General features: G+C 32.7%; 1 protein-coding gene across 1 annotated transcript in view; it reads left to right on the top strand.

Moving 5' to 3' along the window:
- Positions 1-23,494, top strand: part of LOC117107996 (alpha-1,3-mannosyl-glycoprotein 2-beta-N-acetylglucosaminyltransferase-like) — a 54,849-nt gene that overhangs the window by 18,684 nt on the left and 12,671 nt on the right. Inside the window, exons 2-6 of the mRNA XM_033249813.1 lie at positions 718-941; positions 15,212-15,329; positions 17,947-18,157; positions 22,208-22,316; positions 23,101-23,239. Coding sequence (XP_033105704.1) covers positions 834-941; positions 15,212-15,329; positions 17,947-18,157; positions 22,208-22,316; positions 23,101-23,239 — 685 coding nt within the window. The 5' untranslated portion in view covers positions 718-833. The remainder of the gene's footprint in view (positions 1-717; positions 942-15,211; positions 15,330-17,946; positions 18,158-22,207; positions 22,317-23,100; positions 23,240-23,494) is intronic.

Raw genomic sequence — 23,494 nt, forward strand, 5'->3', positions numbered from 1 at the left:
ATATTAAATTATACATTCTGATTACGTAGTCAGATGTTAAGTTTGATTGAAATTTACAAGGGCGGATCCAGAGATGTCCAAAAGTTGGAGCCGATCGAGATAATACTCTCCTAGGGGCCCCCACAAAATTTTAGTGTTCTACACGCCCAAAAATAACCTCTGAGGCGTTTTGGGCAATCAATTTTTTTCTTTTTCTTCCTTTCTTTTTTTTCGTTCCAAAAGTTGGGGGGTGGTGGGGCACCCCCCAAACCCGCCCCTGATTTAGGAATGGTTGATCATATTGAAGAGTGTGAGTTAACCTCTCTTACTGAACATGAGGATTGTCCTAGGAATGAAAGTGGAGTGTTGTATCCCTCTACTGTAAGAACTGAAAGTAATGTCTGTGTGCCCTCCAGGAATGAAGGGAAGTTTTTGTGTCCATCAGAAATGACGGTGGGGTTCTTGTTCACTCTAAAAATGAAGTTGAATTCTTATGCCTTGTAGAAGAAAGTGAAGTCATTCTGCCATTTAGGAATAAAGATGAAGTACATGTTCCCTCTTCAAAGTGAAGTAGACCTTTGCATCCTGTAGAAATGAAGGTGGAATTCTTGTGCCCCATAAAAATGAAGGTTGAGTTCCTCCTTAGAGTATCATATCTCTCTTTTATTGTTTAGAAATTTTATAAATATAGACTCTTCACAGAATAACGCAACATTGTCATTAATGTTTGTATTGCAGGTGACATTGTATTAAAGGAGTATGACGAATAGTAGCATTCTAATTTATCAACATTCCACAAATTGTATACGTCGATGACCCGTGGCCAGTGACCAGTGGCCAATATACATTTCACAATGAAGAAACATAGAACTTTCCTAACAGTTTGCATATTACTTTTTCTATGCTGGAACATGGGTGCATATTACTTTTTTGTTTATGGAGCCAAAAGAAAAGACAAACAGGTGAGTGAATTTTCTATTATAATTTATTAAACATTCAACTATTGAAGATGATCCTCATAATTGAAAGAAGACTATATTTACTGACAAATACTTGTAAGTGCTAGGAATGCTGTTTTAGTTCTAAACTAGCACAGCAAGTCTTTCATTACATTATCACAGCAACATCTTGAGTGTCCACATTCAAGTCTGCTGTTCAGTAAGTCTGTGCTTACCAAGGGACTAGTATTCTTAACAAATAAAATTAAGTGGAGTATGACAGAGCTTATGATTCAGACGTCGCTACATCACGGTACCATGTGACACTTCTACGTTACTAAGCAACTATCTACCGAGTGGTCATTCCACTAGAGCTACAGCTAGCCTCAGTTTTGCAGAGGTTGTTCAACTGGTGTATCAAAACCTATACTAAAAAATCCTATTAAAATACAAAAACATAATAGTTATGCTATATATAATAATTGTCAATGTAAGTTTACAGCATAAAATAAAAATAAAGATACAGTGGTGTAGAGTTATGTAATACCCGATTCACACGTACAAAAATCTTACCAAATGTAACAAAATGTAACCAAAAGTAACATTTTACGGCACGTGTGAAAGTACCTCCGTGTAATATCCTTGTAAAATCTCGGAACGTCTTGGTAATCTTTAATAGCCTCGCTGAGGCTGGTAAAGCTTCCAAGATGTAGCATGGATGGATCTGCGCATGCGCAGGGATTTCAACACTACAACAACAACAATCTACTGTGTTTCACAGGGTTCTTTGAATTTTCTGCTTTCTGCAGACGATTCTGATCCACTAGAAATAGATAGGCCTAGTTTTTCTCAATGATGAATGAATTACCCTTGTTATTGATGTTAATTAGTAATGGTAGAAGAAGAAGGAGATATACATAAAATGAACGTCGGGATGGTGTTAGTATAGTATTAACAAGAGTCGACAGAAACGTCGGAAGCTATGCCTAGTTTAGTAGTAGTAGTAGTACAGCAGTTGTTAAGGGCATTGATTGCTTCGAATGTTTACTGTGATGGTGAGTTCAGCAGTCCATCTGTGACAGGGGTTCTCAACTAGACCTAGGCTAGACCTATATCGCAGTAGGGGAAAAAATGATTCATTGAATAAACACTGAATAAATTTTACACGACCTTGGCATTACCTTACAGACACGTGTGAAAGCTTTTTATCTCGGTAGGAATAACTCGGGAGATCGCTCGGTTACAATTTGTTACTTTTTGTTAAATTTAACTTCACGTGTGAATCGGGTATAAGAGTGTCAGTTGAAGAGGCTGTGTAAACTGTACAAGGCACTTAGCTGTATCGACTGCTTGTCTAGCATTGCATAGTAATGAAGGGGTGTCAGGAGGTGTTTTAATGTCACTGACGTAGTACTCTTTATGAGAGTCAAGGAAAGGTATATATTGTTGGTTCTGAAAAGCATTATGGCATCTTTCAGGAATGGAACCCAGGATTTGCACTCACCATTGGAAAGGCATCTCACTACCAATACCTTTACCCAAAATTCTAATTTACAGTTGTTCCATAGTTTTTGAAGAATGATTTCAGCACTTAAATTAAGTGTACCGATGAGTTTTACTACTAATTCTGTAAGATATTGTAGTACCTGTATATTTCTGGTGCAGATGGTTAAGCTGAAAGTTTAATCAAATGTTAACTTGAAACAATATTGATATGCATTGATAATGTTGTGAATTGTGAGGTTTTTGTATTTCACACAGAATGTACATTTCTATATTTTTTCATTCATTCATTCTTTTATTTACATATATATTCATGTATTAATTTATTCATTAATTTATTTATTCATAATTTATTTACTTATTCATTTATTCATTTATATCTTTCATCTTTTCATTTATGCATAAAGCATTCATTTAATATTTCCTTATTTGTTTGTTTAATTTTATATATTTCAAAGCATTACAAATATTTAACTTAATAAATATAGCCTGATGCTTATCTAAAGGTAAATTACAACTAGAAAAAATATTACAATTTACAACTAAAAAATGATGAAAATAATAATTCATAAAGTTCAATTTATTATAAAAATAAAATAATAGTGATTATATTTGATAAAATGAATGGTTTTTTTATGGTAGATATTCTAAAAATACAGAAAATGATTGAAAAGGGAAACCTTCAAAGTATTCATTTCAATAAAAAGAATCATTAATTTGGCAATTATCATTATGAATAAGATCTAAAATTAACCACAAGAAACTTCAAAACAAATCTTCACTATATTCTAGTTTCATTATCGGTAACTGATATATTGATGAATTAAACTTCTATATTTTAATCTCATTGAACTGTTCCATAGCTCATAAATCCTTGACATTAAAATGGTTAATACTTTAATAAATTGTAAGTTTAGATTCAAAGCTCAGAGTAATGAAAAAATAATATAGGAAAATTAACATCATGTATCAGATGTACAGAATCAATCACAAGCTAAGTTTCTTGGAAAACACAGTAAAATGAACTTGCTGTACTTAACTATAGAGTAGTTACAGTATACCAAGGGTATTTACATATACATTTTCATGAGCCAAGGAATTGATTGGATAATACTGGAGAAAGTTGGATCAAGTCAGATCAAGGTTTAATATCGTATAATTATAATTAAAAGAAAAATTGGATCTTGAATTTTGTTGATATTATTTTTCAGATATACAGTGTAGTATTGTACATGAGGTCATACAACATAGTTTTGATATTAAAATTAAACATATATCATAGAGAATAAACTTCTACAGTACAACTGTATGATACATGCAGTCTTTCAAAACATGACATAAGACGTTCACAATGATTACACACTGTTTAATCCACCTGTCACATTCTTAGCACCACCATATTATTCTTAACACATCTTGATGACAACGAAAATGGCTGTTCGATCACTCACTATCACTTGGCTAGGAACTAATTTGCATACAAACAGCACCTCTATTGGCTTAATTTTAACAACTCGCAGCGCATTATCGGTAGAGAAGAATTTTGTTTATTGCATACAGTTTTAATCTTCACCAAATTAATTTTTTTTTTAATGTGGATCAATTACAAGCTAATTAATAAAGCAGTTTTTTGGGTTTTTTTTTCTTTATAAAGTAAGCATCTCATAATACACACTCACACCCAACAAAAAGGGGAATATAACAATTATGGTTCACACCGCAATAGTAATAAGGCATTTCATAGTTTGAACTGTGCATGCCCTTATCAAGGTCAATCGAGATTAACAAACATACACACAAAGTAGGTTTATGCTGATGGACCTCGATTGACCTTGGATACAGGCATGCGCAGTTAAAATGGCTTATTGTACTATGGGGCTGATATTTAACTAAAATAATGGAATGAAGAAAATATTAATACATTATGATGATACTACTGGCTACTGTGGCAGTCTCTGTCCAGCATCAATTGCCATTGTGATTGTCCAACAACAATTTAAATTTTAATGCATTCTGTTTGCATACAGTATTCCTACCTTATTGCTGCATATATTAATAAATTCATTAAGGAAAGGTGAATACAACCAGATATTGTTTCTCAAGGCCCTTTCGAGCTGCAATTATTGTTTTTAATTCTTATTCATTTAGGTTCCTCATAGTTCAAGGATTACCAATAGCAAACTTAGGGCGTGTTTCTATTGATAAACAAAATAATAGATTTTTTAAACGCTTTTTTAATGAGTGCCCAGACAGCCTGCCAGCATTGCAACTGCGGAAATTACGTCACCATTTTCTTTATATAACACGTTTTCCAAACTGTATAGTTCTTTCTCACCAACAAGAGAATATATTTTACGTCATGATGTCGAGGAGGATACGGTGTGCGGCAAAGAAAGTGAATGCTTTTGGCTGTGCTTATTGGCACAACAAGTGAGGACAACGGTAGACTCGAAAGAGCGGAGAAGCCTGGGTCCAATATTCCCCACAAAATTATTACAAAAGGAGTAATTTCGTAGCTCCACATGTTTGTTGATGTTTTAGTTTGTAGGCCTAGGACATAAAAGAAAGCACTAATCATTTTGAAAGTTCAGGCATGATACGATCTAGCTTTGTAGTGGTTTGACCTGGAGGTCACATCTCACCTGCTGTAATTGCTTTTTGTGTTGCAGCTAAATAGTGCACAGCCAAAATGGGTTCTTTGCAGTTCAAACACGCTATTCATTGTGTGTTTTTAATCAATTCTTTTACATCTCTGTTTTCGAACTGGTCCCGTTTCTACTGAGAGAAAAAAGTAGAACAGTAGAAACAGGCCCTTAATGTGTTTTTGTACAGTGTTAGTGGCCATTCCTTTCACAAGACAAATGAATACAGTACATACTATAGGCCTACACATGATGATCAACAAAACTAAGTCTTGTTTAACTTGAGGCTTGATAAGACAAGATTTGAACTCGAGACTGAGGGATTGAAAGACAAGCACCTTTAACCATTAGGCCGAAACTCTACTGTAGGCACAGGAAAACACCATAAGTTACTATGCTTTGAATGTTTAATTTATATCACTGCTCCAACATCTCACCTTGTTCTACAATGAATTACGGCCGTTTGCAACATTTGCACGTCGCAGGATAGACACCTGGATTATGAATAATCAAATGGCGTGTCCAATGTCCCGAGCAGTGTGCATGGTGCATGACTATTATAAGAAATCTGTAATCTTTTCTTGAAATGTCTTGTGATATAGTTCAACTTAGAATTACTACATTAACCTAGAATGTGCTCATATGAAATATGATTTTTTGATACCAGTAGTAAAAGGTTTATATTAGTGTTATATTACTATATTTAAATTTACTTTAGTAGAATAAAATTTTACAAAGTATTTCTAATGATTGCATTCAAAATTTGAGATGATGATTCAAGTTGGATTTTTTTTTCTTGTAATTTCAAAATATGATTCAGTATGCGTGAATGTACAATGCGTATCAATACTGTGCCGTCTTGTAGTTGCAACTGCATATGTCTGCGAAGTATTTGAGATGGAAATGAGCATTTGTATCTGATTACCCTGAAATGTTTGCATGTTCTCGTAAAAATACCACCAAGCTTGGATTAAATTTTGCTGTCCTTGTGTAGAAAAACTTCCTCTCCCATTTTGCATAGTAATACTAAAATTTGTATTAATGTAATATTGCATCAGCTATCTTATAGGACTTTTACAGAAATATGTAAAATACAAATCATTCATAAATATGTAGAGCATTAATATATTATAGAATTGTCTGGATTAGCATCGTATCATGGACCTGGTAATTTGCAATATAAAAATTGTGAATTTTGCTTCAAGGACCTTTGCGCCAAAACCTGGATGTCAAAATAGCTGAATTTTACTACTGTGGTTAGGTATTAGGTATGGTAATGATTTGATTTTGAAGCAGCCAGTGCATTGATGTTAGCTCACTAGTATTCCTGAGTTAACTCTTAATCTTATAAGTGTTTTCTTCAGCAAAGTAATGACATTTTTAAAATGCTTCAGGATTTTGTACAATATTTCCTCCATATCCAATGGCTTTTTCACATATTTTCTGTTGATTATATAATATACCTGGTACAGGCGATACAGCATAAAATAAAATGCATAATGAATGTAGTACTTGTTCTAAATTTAGTCTTCAATTCATCATCCTCAGCTTGAATGACTGTGGTTCATTGATTAAGTTCAGTCCTGGCAAAATATTACCATTTTCGAAAATCAAAATTCTTATAAGAAACTAGGTTGGGGTGCATTGATGATCCCAAACTTAATCTTAAAGCCAGGCTCCGGAGGGAAAAACAAATTTGTTGATATGTTTTACAACTGATTTTTCTAAGACACAAACAACTATTTGACAAAAAAACTTAGCAGTTAATGTAATACAGATTAATGGAATAATTAAAAACTGAGGGAAGAAGGTGAAAATAAGGGTGGATATGCATTTTTATGCTTTTAGAAAAATCAGTTGTACAGTATAACATATAAAAAAAAATGATTTCTCCAGAGTCTGGCTTTCAATACATGCATGGTACTGTATTGTATATAAAAAAAAAAGTTTGATGTAAAAAACCTGATAAATAGAAAACCCTTTTTGCCTGTCCAGACGGAAATGAAATAGAATCGTCAGACTGTGATTCTGTATATTATCTTTCACTCTGATGTAATTACACATAAGTATGCTAGCGCATTATGATGAATGACCATCTGAAGAGAATTCTCATTAAAGAATCGTTTGGTGTGATTTAGCAGCATACAATCATCAATGATATATAATATAGACCTGCTTTCCACAACTGAGTAATGGAATGGAATCGATAGCACCTTTTTTATATTGCTTGAAATTGATTATTATTATTTGTTATAATAAAGTTATTTATGGAATTGTAAGCTATTGATTGAAGATTGCTATCCCCATGAGTGGACATCTGACCATAATTAATTAAAACATTTTCATAGTTGATCACTGTTTATGAATATTGGGTTTAAGAGTGATGAACTACAGGTAAATGTATATACAGTAGTATACAAAATTACAACTTGCATCTTAATTTAATGTTCTTTTTATAGAGCTCTATTATATTATGAGAGAAACAACCTATTGCAAACTCAAACCAGCTACTGAAAATCACTTTTTGACATATTCTGTAAGTTAGTTTTAGTAGCATGAGAAACTCTACAGTATAAAAAAAGTGTTAGTAGGGGAAGTAGGAGGATGTAACAATAAGCAATTAATGGAAAATGTATTTTAAAGATCTCTTGGCATACATAATTGTTATGTCTTACACTCTGAAATATATGGATTTTCCTATGTTTAATCCGTTGTTGTGTTGCAACTCTAAATAAATTCTACTGTAAATTGATGTTAACGATTTCTTAGAATACTGTATATTCAAGCCTTAAGCATGCCTTAAGCTATCTTGTAACACTAACTACTATATTGCACCATCCTGAAGATCATCAAATTTAAGATCACAATGTATCATTACATTCACTTTTGTTACACATACATTTAAAAAAAGATTTGAATGAAAACAAACCAGTGAAGCTAAAGTAATATTCATGATAGTAAATTACTTACGAAACCAGGATTTTTATTTTACCATTGGGTATTTTGATGATGTGTGACATTTGAGTTTATGTGCATTATAAACTACGTACTGAATATTTTCATATACTAGGTACGCATTGAAATCAATGGTAAACCAGGTTCCTACAATTACCGTATATTCTTGCGTATAAGGTGATCCGCGAAAGACGACCCCCAAGTTTGGTTTGAGAAGATTTTGGATGATCTTTGTATGTTGGGTATATAAGACGACCCCCCCCCCCCCCCCCCCCTTTTCCCCCCCCCCCACCTCCCTATTTTACCTTCAGAATTCCAACTTTTTGCTGCTCTTTTATGATCTTGGTTGTGCATCAAGCTACTAAAAATGGAGCCTAATGTAGGGCTAATTTTCCAAATAGTACTATTCTATGGACTTCTAAGTGTTCACCAAAACCTTTTTTCCCTTCATTTAAAATTGCTTTCATTCATACTGTACTTACAGGTTTTTTTTGTATTTCCAATTTTTGTTTTATTACAGGGACACATATTATCAATAACATAGTTAATAGTAGCTTCATTTTAGTAGCAAACTTGTATGTTATGGACATTGCACATATAAGATGAATATGATTAAAAAATAAAAAAAATGTATGTGTTGCATTTATAAGACCACCCCCTGTTTTTCAATCGTAATTTGCTAATTTTAAGCCTCGTCTTATACACCAGAATATACAGTATTGAGCAAGTTTCCTGTATTTTACTTAATGATCATTTTTTTATCTGATGCTGTACATGCCTTTAGTCCAAGGTAATGTTATCCTAGATCTTCTAGCTTTTTAACCACAGAATCAATCGTAAATCAATTTAGAGTTTGTTGTAGTGCTTTATTTGATTTATGCCGAAGAATTTAAATGAAATCCAAGAAACCTAATCAAATTATGATTAGGAGAGAAGATAGCATATATCAATGGCACTTTAAATGCTGCATTAATGCTACAGTATACTGTAACTGATATTCATACTGTATATATATTTATATTTTAACACCTTCCACACACCGCTACTATAAATCTGCAGCTGATGTAATTCAATGAGATCTAGATGCAACAACACATTTGACAATAAAAAAAATGACGATCTACTCAGACTATTACTGACGTTAAAATTGAACCAGCATGGCATCAGCCAAGCGCTCAAACCGTGGGCAAATTTGCTGCCGGTGGATTTGGTGTGTGTCTGGCCTTAAGTGTGTACAGTAGATTCATTCATTTTTGGAGAATACATTATGTAGGATCAGGGAGGGAGGGCTTACTCTATTATTGTAGGGAGATGGTGGTTGAGTGTGAATGTGCCCTTATAACTATATTTCCAGGACCAATTTCATCTAGAAAAACATTCATACAAAACATTTTTACTGAGTACTTTAATCAGTTAATATTAATTTAAAATTAAATGAAGTAATATTGGTCAATACAGTTACTTTGTTTTTTGTTGATTCAGTGTGGATTTGTGGTATGGATCTAGTGACCTTGAATCCACCTATGGGATCAAATATTTAACAACTGAGCATAATCCAGACCTTGAATCCACCTGAACTGAACTTTATTGGAACACTCTTGTATCAGTGGCACACACCATCTGGTGGTGTACCCAAATAACAAGCAAAATTTTACAAAATACTAAGAAAAGATACAAAAAAAAGGGGGGAAAAAAAACGAATCAAAAATGATAGAAAAGTAAACATTAATAGTGCGATGGAAGGAATATTCCATGACTAAGAGATGGGCTGCCCAACTCTACAAGGCGGATCCTATGGGATCAAATTTTAACAACTGAGCATAAAAACCCATATTTTAAAGGGCTTCTGAGAGATTATAATCAAAATGCACTAGCTTGAGCACTGCATGTTCATGGAGATCTCATACAATATTATAAATAAAAGTGTTAATTTTCTATATACTTTTAAAATAAGTTCAGCTTCCTTTCTGATGTTTGGGAATTTAAGTATTATTGAAAATGAATAATTATAATTAAACATAATAAATGTTAACAATAACAATTTAAAAAATGTTAGTTATACATACAACACAGAAAGACAGAAGCTTTTATGCACTTTACAACCACACACCCACGTTCCCACTAAGATTAAGTAATAGAAATTTTATACTCACTAGGTGACAAAATTTGAACATTAAAGTTTTTGTCCATATGCGTACATGCTGGTTTTTTTCACCATATTTGGTCACTTGTTGGGTGATGTAATTAACTGATTTAAAGGTACTTTTCTTATGGTTTCATAAATCCACTTAGAATAAAGTATTGAGACGTCCTATAAGTATCATGTATAGCCAAATACTAAAAATTATATTATCAGGTTATAAGAGTACAAAACATACGCTTTAGGGTGGGTGGGGGTGGTGGTTGAAAGTGTAAGCATAAGTACCCTTTTATGAAAAAGATAAAATGTTGATCTCAAAATGACACAAATCAACATTTTATTGTGTAATCTTTCGGGGGGAGAGAGGGGGATAACAGAAAAAGTATGTTTTGTACTCTTGTTAAAAATTATGGATGACCTCCTTAATGGCTTTGGGAAAGATCCAAAACCAGAATGAGAGATAAAATTGTAGGACTTGCTGGCATGTCAGGGATGAGAATTGCAGAGGACAGAAGTAGACGGTTTCAGCTTCGGGAGACCCTTCTTCGCCTTAGAGTCAGTGGGCTGAAAATGGCTGAAATGATGATGGTGATGATAACACATATATTTCTATTGCTTCGCCAAATAAAATCCTTTATTCACTCGCTCTTAAGCAATGAGTATCATTGGCTGTCTTTGGCCTGACAGTAGGCCTAGAAGTGTGACTGGGTGTATTTGGGTATGTTTCTATCGGCTTAAGCAACAGGATTTCTAGACATGGTTCTTTCAAAGAACAATTTCCTGTGGCAGTAGAAACGAGGCCCATAAAATATATGGGATGTGCATAGAAACAATTTTGTGTCCAGTAGGCTAACAACAGTTTCTCTTGGTGGATTGTTTATCCTTTACTTGTTACTTGGAATAAAACCCAATGATAAGAGAAACGTTTCTATCTCAATTATCAGTTTAAAATAACCTTTGTTATTGTGATAAATAGGAATATCTACTTCTTTTTCCAAAAAAAAAAGTCCAGATTACAAATGTGTTTTAGCTAATACAAGATGAAAAGCATGGGAACTAATAGCAACTTGGAAAAATTTAGATTCTAATATTGATCATGTATATAAAACAAGAAAAACAAACAAGGTTCTTTAGAAAGATTCTTGGCATCTCATATAAAGACCGCATCACAAATGAAAAGGTACTGTAAGGAACAGAGTAAAGACGAACGATTTGGCCATACGAAGATCTGCTGACCATTGTAAAGAAAAGAAAAGTGGTATGGACATGTATCAAGATCATCCAGATTTGCCAACACAATCCTGCAAGGAATTGTGCAGGGAGGCAGAAAACAAGGTAGACAGAAAAAGAGATGGGAAGACAACATCAGAGAATGGACAGCGAGACACTACGAAAGACAGAGGATCAAGAGTGATGAAAAGAACTGATTGCCAGGTCATCTGCGGTGCCCCAACGGTCAATTTGACTATGGGATGAACAGAACAGAACAGATATAACTAGCACACCTTGTCAAAATGACAGCATTAGTTGGAATTCTCACACATTCAATAGGATTTATATGAGTTTAGTGCAATGCAATATGCTTACTTGTTTAATTTATGTCCAGATTATTAACAGTATCAATTTAACTGTTTGGCCACTACAGAAACATAATGCCTTTTCTAACTTCCTCCCATTAGAGTAATACAAAAATTCATTCAACCCATTTTATCTTTATGATAGCATTAATGTGTAGGCAGACCTATATTAATGATTTACAGACTGTACTGACCAAAGCATTAGGAGCAGTTTAAAGGTCACAAATGGAACAGACAAAACAACACTTTACTATTTCCTGACATTACTGACTCAATATCCTGAAATATCTATACAGAAATATTTAAATTGATTCAAAGTAACATTTAATGGTTTATAGCATTTGGTATTGATTTTCAAGAGGATGTTTTTATTGATCTCTGACATTGAAAATTGACATCTTCGCACCTAAAAATTATGAACTTATGTTTTCCCAACCCATTCTCCCCACTTTAGACTGATTCATACTGTATTTCCCAAGAGGTAGAGGATTGTTTCCAGGAAACATGATGACCATGATAAAAAATATTCATGAACATTTATCACAAAATGTTTAATTTTAATGATTGTACATGAATCCTCTGTTCTTTTTTTTTAACATTATTTTAGAGGTTTTTATATTGCCTTTAGGCCAAGGATTGCAAGACACAAAAGGGCAATGACAACATTTTGTCTTGAAAGATAATTTATTATAGCAGTCAATCAATCAGCAGAACTGGTAGTAACCATTGTGGCACTGTGTGCATTCAACCATGGAGATTGCTTCTGACCTTTGATCCCTGGTTCAGTTCGATTGCTTCTTATGTTTCAGATTGAAGACCGAAATATAAGTTTCAATGGTATATAGTTGGTTATTTTGAATAAGGCATGTATTGTAAGCTGTTGGTTATGTTAAAAAAAGTGTACAAACTCTCTGGGTGGGGCCACTGACCTCTACAGTACTGTACTATAATAGCTGGATTGATCATCGGCCAATCATTGTACAGAAAAAAATTGAGGCCACTGACGCCATGTTGGAGTGCCTAAGGGCCTTGTATAAATTATTGTTAATTAAATATAATGATTCTTGCAATATTTTTCAATAATAAAATTAAATTTACATAAGAATTTTTTTTCAAATCCTCTAACCACTCAAAGCGGCTGTTTATGCAGTTTACAAAATCACTAGCGAAGTCGCGTTATTATAGTGACATCGATCACTAACAGCGCAAATAACTTTGCTTTGCGCTTTTTTAAACTGCATAAACAGTCACGTCAAGTGGTTCGATGATTTAAAAAAAAATTTTTATTCAATTTAAATTATTATTTAAAAGTTTTACAAGAATCTTTATTTTTAACAATAATTTAATTAATCAAATGCCAAAGGAAAACTGTCTAAACTGATACGTCATTGAAGCCCTCCAACATGGCATCAGTGGCCTCACTAAAAGCAGCCAATGAGCAATCCAGCTATTATAGTAGAGATCAGTGGGTGGAGGAGGTGGGATGGTTGGTTAAATTAGATCTGGATAAATTTTTATGTAGAATCCAGAATCCTTTGTAAATCAAACTTAAGTCTAAATCAGCGTCGTACGATGCAGCATGACATGGTTTGTTGTCGCATTGGGTCTGTGTGAGTTGAACGCTGACGCGATAGGTCTGCGGTAAGTATAGTCGGGTCGTAGAATATTAATGTTTAATGTCATAGTATAATAATCATGCTTAATATTCTCATGACAACCTAAAGGCTGCCCTGATGATAAATCACGTCAGGCTGCGTCATACGATGCTACAGGTATCTGAGTTGTCCATTAATGGGTCAGTTGTCCAGCAGACTTTTTAGAAGTTGGATGTAAATAGAATAAAGTTAAAATAAAGCCTGGTATACATGCTAGCATTAGCATGCTTTACAGTTATGAGCATTGAACTGAAGACAGAGTTCTTGGCCTGTTTTATCCCCATTTTGCATATACCCAGGCAGAAAAGCATACTGAATGCGATTTATTATGCCTCCTGGTGTAATTTTGTAGGTTTTACTGTAAAGAGGCTGATGAATGAGTCCATGGAGTGATGAAATGGGCATGTGTATACACACTAGCCTCTCAAGTATTACACTATATGGAAATCAACCATTATGCTTTATAGCAATTATGGGGAAGGTACACCAAACTGTGTAAATTAAGTTTACATGGTACAAATACGATATGATAAAGAAAACTGTACATCCACTGGAAAGTAATTTATACTGTGGCTTGCACTCAACAGTATCGACGACGAGGTTAGCGTTTGCTAGTAAAACAGATGGTGTGTAAGGAACTTTCTGTAGAACTATACTGTAAACAACGTGACTGATATTTTGTTATACTTAGTCGCAATTTAGCTGTAAAGCTACAAGGACGATATCTATGAATTTATGATTTTTTTTATTACACTTTATTATTGCTTCTCAAATTTGTTTGGATTTACTGTCTTGGTTTAATTTTTATTAATATTTGTAGATAAAAGTACTCTCAATTTATTATATTAGTCTTGTTAACACGTTGACTGCCAGACCTTTTTTTAAGGTTCCTTCCCGTGTGCCAAACAAGTTTACATGTACAAACATACTTTTTTGAAATTTTATCTAGTCATATGTCATCAAAATGAAGTGTCTAATAAACTGGCGGGAAAATATTAGGGGGCGAGTATACTCGTCGATGGCACTGTGATAGAATTTTTTATTGACTATGCCAAGTGCGAGTTATCTCGTCCGCTTTTTGCATGGGTTGGTATATGTCCAAAGAGCGCCCCCACTTGTACCGCTCGAGTGTACTACCGGCAACATAACACAACAGACATACATGTCATTTGTACGTTATCGTCTAGGTGTATCTTCCCCGAACTACCAGCCGTTGAGTCTGTGGTTCTAAAATGTATAATAAAGAAGTTATAAACTCTAGAATGTTTCCCCCGATTTGACGAGTATACGCGCCCTCAGCAACACCCTGTGAGCGAGTATAATCGTCGCTGGCAGCCAACGTGTTAATAAGTTATGAACTACACTTTTATACTGTACATCAGTGGCAACACGATCAAATGAAGGTGCATCCAAGTATTTAATTCTTATATTAGGTATTTCGTGTATAAATTGTATTCACAGTATGTGATATACTGTACTGTAGTAAGGTTTTTATTATGACTGGTACTTTTAAGTGCGATTTCATTCTGTAAAGATCTGCAGTCATTTGATTATACAGTATTTGCTAGATTCAGAGGAATAATAATGTTTTAATATTTCAAACACTGATCCCAGGTAAAATGAAAATGTAAAGGAAAAAGTAAATAGATTTAATAAATCCATCTTCGAAAGTGTTATGTGAAATTGTTATCACAGGAAAGAGTTTACTGTACGAAAGTTCATGGTTTATTCAACGCTGGTAAAGTCCGTAAAGTACAGTTTACCTGTACTGTCTACCTCATCGTTATTGTTATTTAATGTTGTTTATTTTTCCTTTATGTAGCCGGCTTCCCAATTATCTGAAAGGCTTGCTCGTCTGCAAGCTGAATTGAAAGACCAAATGCAGGTCAATGAACAGCTTCTTATAGATATTGATAAAGAAAAGGAAATTTTATTACAAAGTAAGTACCTATTATTATTCTATTTATAAAACTGGTAAAATAATGATGTTAGTATACATTCAAATTATTTTTTAAGTATGTTCTAATGAAGAACAGTGTAATATATTTGCTAATTTTGGATGATTAATTACAGGAAAAATTCACGTACAAAGAAAAAGCAGTTTCCAAAACATAAACGAAAAGAAAAGAAAGACACAGTTTTACACATCTAAAAACGAAAAGAAAAAAAAATCACCAATCAGTAAAGGAACCACATCAAAAGCAGAAAAAAGAAAAAAAAAAACCGATGACCCTTTAAACCTGAAGGTTTCTTTCCAAAGGGATCCAGAAAAATTAAATTAGTTTTTAAACAATGAAATAAAAAAAAAATTAATAACTAAAAAGATTGAAATATAAATTGAAAATGAATTAAATATAATTTGAAAAAGTGTGCAGTGGTTGTGGACTTTTGAAAAACAATCCTAGGATAGATTTTTTTTCAAGTTAATACTTTTTTAGGTACAGATCAATACCAGATTTGGATAATTCCTGAAGGAGATTTTTCGGAATTTGACTATAATTGTAATTTAACTTCAATACCATCTATTTTTTGGTAATTCGTTGTTTAGTAAACCAAGGCTCAAACTTCAAGAAAAAAATTTAACAAATAGTAGTGCATAACAAAAAGAAAAAATGATTACGGTATGTATATCATATTACAAGAAATTAAGAATCTAAGTTCAAGAGATTTATAAGGTCAAGTAAAAAAAAAAGTAGTTTCTCAGTCTGAATTTTTTGAAAAAAGTAGAATGAGGGCACCTTTTCTTTTGACCCCGAGATGGCAAATCCAAGATGGTTGATGGAAAAAAACTACTACTTTCTCATTTTTACCAAGCAGACACATTGAAAGCAAATGAAGGAAGCACTAGACATGATTCATACCATATGTATCCCCAAACACGAGAATTCTACTGATGTGAGTTTGCTAGATTTTCGTACATTTCGTAAAATAAAGGGGATAACAAAAATTTTTTTAAATTGGTGAGGCGGAGAAGATGGATGCGCGAGGGAGAAACAAGTAATTTTTTTTATTTGGCTTAAACCAGTCCTAATTTTTAAATAAAGGATAATAATAAATAATATTCCGCTAAAATTTTAACGAAGTTGAGGAGGACAAATGTAGAATTCTTGACTTATCTACTGAAATACAATCTTTGTCCATAGATATTACTGCATGCAGAATTTAACATTATGAATTTTTGAATGATATGAAGTTTTTGAGTATTTGAGAAGGACGCTTTTTAATTGCTGTCACATAAATCTTCACAGCTCAGTTTGTTAAAAGATTGAAATTGACACTTCACATTCTACGTTGCTTTTTAAAATTAAATTCCGCTTTGTTGATCTCTTACAGTAGTTACCTCAGTATTCATAGATACATATTGACAGGAGTTTTAGAGTAATTTGAAATCACACTTGACTTGCTATATTTATTCTCACATGCTGCTATACTGTAGGTGTGAAAATCCCACTTGCAAAGCCGCAGTATGTTGTGTGTTTTCCTGATGTTTAGTGAAGAAAAGTGTTGTTGCTGAAATGATCTGATAAAGGATTTAATCTGCTAAACATGCATAAAAAAAAATTAGATACACATATTTAAGCACTGTCATTATTATTTATCTTTTTGTTTATATTGAATTTATATTAAATGATACTGAGTTTATATTAAATTTGTGGGTGTACTGTATATCACTACAGTACAGTCGTTCGTATTGCACACACATGGACAGAGATCAATGATGCCCTTGCCAAAGTATTCAAACTGATAAGATTCTTCAACTATTTAATTTTAAATAAGCAATAGTATTTGTAGCGATAAACTCTAAATCGTCTATCTTCAGTGTTATAATATTCTTAGCTTTTTTATTGCACCGAAAACAATATACAACATGACATACAGATGACATACTGAATGAAAAATGTTTACGGTACCCTTTCAAGTGACAGATAAAACAAGCTTTAGACGACTTAGTATTGGCTTTTGGAGGCATCAAGCCTCGTTCATCAGATACGATGAATTTAATGAAAGATACTTGATGCCTCCGAAATCATGCTAAATAGATCAACTGAAATTAATTTTAAAAGTGCCTTCTCTTGATTATTACTTTATATCAGACTGTCAACTGCCGACATTTTGGAAATTCAATATAATCATTGGTTTTGATTTTATTAGTGTTTAAGGTATAAGCATGGATAGTTTCTAAATATATTTTGAAGGATACATGCAAAGATTTCAATGCGAATAACAGATCCTCCAATAAACTACAGGTAAACATATCATTTCTAAATGAAAAATACAGGTCTCCCTCCAATTAAAGACCCCTTTTGCCACCAGTGTTTTCATGGTCTATAGCATTTTTGGTCTTTAATTAGAAAAAACAATATCAAAAATTTTATGATCTGGTCTATGATAATAATCATAATGTTGATTATATTTAAATGCAAAAACTGACACAAAAAAATTTGATTTCTGATATTTTCTTTTGAAAAGAGATTGAAAATGTATGAATAATTATTATTTCCAATTTAAAAAAAAAATACATCAGTAAAATTTCCTCTTCTGTCTATTTTGCTACAGAAAAAAAAGTTCAAGAAATTTCACAGTATAAGAGAAAATTAGAAGAGCTTAATAAAAAAGAACATTTGGAACAACCAGTTCTTGTCAACAACCATCTACCACAACAAAGAATTAAAAATGATTATAGTTTTTCATCAGTTGTTTTACCTGTGTTATTGATAGCCTGTAATAGACCAACTGCTGTTAAAAGGAGTTTAGACACACTGTTACGGTAAGTAATGATGATATAATATTTAATTTTTCATAACACAGAGGAATGTGCTTTTCAATTAGTCTGCTAATTAAAATTTTATTTTATTGCATGATATATTAGGATTTCTTTGAAATTGTGCTCACAATTTCCTAATTACATTTGAATGGTACATAAATGGAAAGTAATTGAGTGAAACCTTGGTATTGTGATTATTCTTAATTGTTTGGATGTTGTAAAATTTCTTAACACTATGGGTATCAATTATTTGTGCTATTTGCACCAATTATAATAATATATGGTGGGTTCATCCATGTTAGTCAAATTGATGGTAGATTTGTAAAAATAGACATAGCACTCTGTGACTAACTATAAAGTAAAATTATTCACAAGCTTTCATTGCCAATGTATGTCAGCTTCATCTAGTCAATTCTGAGATAGTTACATAAATTTATGGAGAATTAATGTAATTAATTCTCCATGCAATCGATACAATTTGACTATAGGTAGAATTACCCTTTGTCAAATTAATCAAATAAAAATTGACTTAAGAATAATTTAACCAATTCTACATGTAACCTTAAGACAATTGCACAATTTTATTGCAACTGTAACCTATAAGATTGTTTTGAATGTATGCCTAGAATAATTCAACCATTTTTCCCTGAAACTTAAAGATAGATCCAAGTTTATTCAAAATGGCAAAATATATAATTTTTTCCAGTTTCTTTGGATGATCATTGCAATAAATTTACATACACACATCTAAGATCATGCACCTGTAAAATATTTGTCCCAAGATAAAGTGTACTTTTCAGGAGACCATTCAATGATCCAAGTTGATCCAAACAGACAGAATAGATTTTGTTCATACTAGTTCAGATAGTAGTTGTCTGATATTTCTATCCAGTTTGTTTGGATGATTGTTGTATTACTTTTTCATGTAACTATGATAGTTGCAACTACATGGTTCTGTACGGTACCTACAGTATTTAACAGAAGACTGTTCAATGAACCATAGTTCTATTTTCTCTATGAATGAACTAAGTTGATCCAAACAGGGAGAACATTTTTTTATTTATACTAGGTTTAAGTGATAATTCCATCAGTTTTCCTTGCAATTCTAAATGGTTGCATTGAGTAGGGAGCATCAAGGTACAGTAATGCTGTATCTTTTTACAGTAGTACATGTCTGAAGTGGACAGGACATTTTCATCCAGGTTTGTTCACATACATTAGTTCTCGCCTCAGCATAGTCAGAGAACATTGCATAATTCACCAGTGTTCTCTGTAACTACTGGTACAACTATATAAGAAAGTAGTTTATCTGTTTAAAAAACTGTCAGATGATCCAATTTGAGCAAAATTGACATAACAGATGCTTCAGCATGACAGTTGTATCAATTCTGCTGGCTGCTGTTAAAGAACCCTTCAGAGTAATCCATCATTTCTATTTATTTCAAGTATACTTTTGATATTTTTCTGCCATTTTGCAATGGAACAAAATATACAAGTGTGATTTATGCCCTATGTGCAGATGATTCCATTTTAACAATAGGGATAAATATAGGAATGTACCATTTATATTATCGATTTTAAATTGTATAGTCTATATTGAAATTTATATGGTAGGTGAGAACTTTAGAAAATTCTTTTCAGTTTTTAGGATAGCCTTTTGTCTCTGTTTTTTTTTTTTTTTTTTTTAATTAATTCAACATCTTAAAAATTTAGCTTGTTTTTTTTTTTTTAGTTAAAAATAAAAGTTAAAAAAAAAAAATATGTGCCAGGACTGGACAAAAGATGTGAATAATTACCAGATGTCATCTGTTCATAAACAAATAAGTCAAATTTTCAAGTGTGTAGTAAGTACAGCAGTACAAAAAACTGGATTTACTATTGAACACTCATTTAAACCAGTTGTTGGGCTTTGACCAGCACTTCAATATCTGTGTCTAGATCGGAATTGCTAATACAGGCTTTACGGAGAATGTATTAACACTAGAAGTTACCGATTACCTGAACATTATGCTCATTGATGGTTGCCGTATTCGTCCCAGGAGACCCATTATTGGCTAAACTATAAACAGGGGAAGAATGAACATTATATGGCACATTGACATGAGGGAAGACAGACACATTGAATGCAAACAGAATGTCCATCTTCAATCTTTTTTAAAGATGAACATGCAGAGAAAACAGGAAACCATGTTAAGTAGAAGGAAGCTTAAGATTCATGTGGTCACTTATCAGACCCAGGTGCAATAGGGAAAGGATGGACTGCAAACTTGGCATCTACATTTAGTACTGTATTTGTTAAATATTTTATACATTGTATTTTGTGAAATCTGAACTTTTAAAAAATTATCATTCAAATAAGATGCAAATGAAAAAAAAATTGTTTTCACCAATTTACTTACCTTAATTTATCTAACCAAATAGGGTCTTGCAAAGAGTATAGAAATTATATTTACATATTTTTAATCTTATTAATTAATACTTATTTTTAATTTTAAAAAAACTAATTACTTTCATTGTTTAAATGATAGATTAAATGTGAATTAAAATTAGATTAAATAATTAGGAAATTTATTTATTTTAATACAGGGAGTATATATTCAGGAAAGAAGAGGTAAATATTGATGTTCAAGTTTATTATTTTGGCTAGCTACTATGTGAAAGAAAGGAAACATCTGGAAAGGGAAAGCACATTCTTGGGGTCACTGCTGTGACCCAGGTGCATTATAGGATTGACTACAAACTTTTTGCACTGACAATGCGTCGGGTATCAGGTGGCAATTTCCCCCATTGTACAAGCACAGAAATTCTGTTGTCGTGCCACTTTGGTTTTCGAATAAAAATATTTTGTCATCCAACTAAAGTATGTGAGTGCAGTTATGCATGTTATGTTCTAAAAAAAGCACCTGTTTCTATATCAGATTCTCCTTTGACACCAGTCATGTGGGATTGGAGGGGTAGCCCTTTGGTTCAGATTCCTTTCCCAGACCTGTTGGTTTGGGAGGTTTCTTAAGCTACAGTACCAGAAATTTGGCATAGTATCTATCATGTATTGTGAATGTTCATTGTTATGTTTGCTCTGCTATACTGTTTATGGCTATATACCCTAATGAGTCATTTATGCTGCAGCTACTTAAAACCTATTCTAAGATTGATTGAAATGTCTGAACAGAATAAAACCACAACCTGAGTTTCTTTCAACATCCAAACCTTTATTGCCAATTGAATCACATGATGACAACACTTGCAGGCATTTCTGTGTTTACCATAATCTTTCTATTTCACATTTAGGTAGTTGTTTTAGCTGTCGGCTGTTTGGTTTCCTTGATGTGTTTCCTATACATCAAACCCATTGATTGATGTCGTCTTATATTGCACATTCCACTGGAGTACAGAAACCCTTCTTAATTATTTCCGCCTAAGATATTAAGAGGTTAAACATAAATACAATTTTCTTTGTATTTTTGTTTTGTCCATTTGACCAAAAGACAACTGATTTACTGTACAAAACACAGAATTGTAGCTGTAGAAAACTATGGGTGGGTGATAGACATTTTGAAGTGGGTGCGTGAGAACACTGGTAAACTTAATAATAATAGGAGTGAATTTTTTAGGATAGAAAAGTGGGTTAATAAGGGTGGGTGAAGGGCCATGAATTTAGGTTTATACTGGTTGAAAAACTTCAAAGCTGGGTGTCCCTGCCCACCATAACTACATCCCTGAAAACAGAAAATTGCAGCACTATGGTGTATCCGCTACTGTAATTGACAATTTTACTTGCTGTTTGAAATGAAGGAAATAGTAATTTTTTTTTTTAAATCAATAACTTTATAAATTTTATTGTAACATTTTATAAATTAACCCAAAGCAACTGTGTAACATATAGTGAACAAGTGTTACTCTACATGCAACTTGTCATTCTCAATATGTATTTTTATTATTAATTTGTGAGTTATTTTTGTCTTTTTTTTTTATGAGAAATAAGAAATTGAAGACAAAAATTGCAGCGCTATTAGATTGGTATGGCTAATAATGAATTTATCTTCTGTTTTGCAGGCATCGGCCATCAGAAAAACAATTTCCAATTGTAGTGAGTCAGGATTGTGGGCATGCAGAAACAGAAAAAGTAATTCGAAGCTATGGTGATAAAGTAAGGTTGATAAAGGTATGGTCTTGCAACATTCTATTTTCATTTTTTTCAAATTTTTTTAGCATATTACAAACTTTTTTCTCCTGCATATTTTACTCCCTGTGAAGTATTTCTAGTCATTTTTTATTCCAAATCATTCACCGCCTACAGAAACGAAGTACCAATTTATACTCTAGGAGGTGAAGAAAGGCAAACCGAGATAAAGTGTCTTGCTCAAAAGCACAAGCATTGAGGGCGGCCTCCAAGTCGTGACATGTATTGAAAGTCCAAAGCCTTGCCACTGCACTATACATTTCCACAAATTCTAAACATAATTCTTGAATATTATGAATATATCACAGTATATAGAGTTCATTGAACTGACGGTACACACTGAATTATATCGCAGTACATTGAAACATATGTAACCATATGGTAAAAAGAGGTACGCCCAACAATATAAAAAAAAAGATAATATAAAAAAAAAGATAATAGATAGTAATAATTTTTTCTACCAATTTTCAGTATTTTGATCACCTGAAAAACACCATATGGTTGTGCATTAATTAAACATGACAATTCAATTATTCTTGACTTAAACATTCCCTTAGATTGTGCTATGTTGGTGATTATGTGAATTTCTTCTTCTTTAGTGTTCTGCCTTCAGGCAGGTTCTTGGCCGCCAACTCCTCCACTAGCATCTGTCCTCCGTTCTTCTCTTCATTTCCACATAAGGCCTCTTATCCTTTAAATCGTCTATCCTCTTTATCTTTATTATGTGGATTTATCTTTCGTTTTTTGTTGTTTTTTTTTTTTGCAGCAACCTGACTTAAGTGAGATTAAAGTGCCCGTGCAGCATAAAAAGTTTATAGGTTATTATAAAATTGCTCGTCACTATAGGTGGGCACTCAATCAGATATTCAAGGAATTAAACTATAATGCAGCTATCATTGTTGAAGGTAAGACAGTATTTCTATTGAATGTTGTAAATGTCATGATTTTTATTCAACATTGCCATCACTAAATTTTTCCACTTTTAAAATCAGTGCAACAGTACTGAAAGTACCTACAGTATATAAAGAAAGAATAAATAAATAAAAAACAATATAATAAATAATAATCATTGATATCATCATCACTATGGTATCATTATCATCATAATCATCTCTTATGTCAATGTCCCTCCTACTGCCGCCATCATCATCATCATCATC

Source organism: Anneissia japonica, unplaced genomic scaffold (assembly GCF_011630105.1).
Source record: "Anneissia japonica isolate Jap-2015-1 unplaced genomic scaffold, ASM1163010v1 scaffold287960_len3192837_cov198, whole genome shotgun sequence".
NCBI lineage: Eukaryota > Metazoa > Echinodermata > Crinoidea > Comatulida > Comatulidae > Anneissia > Anneissia japonica.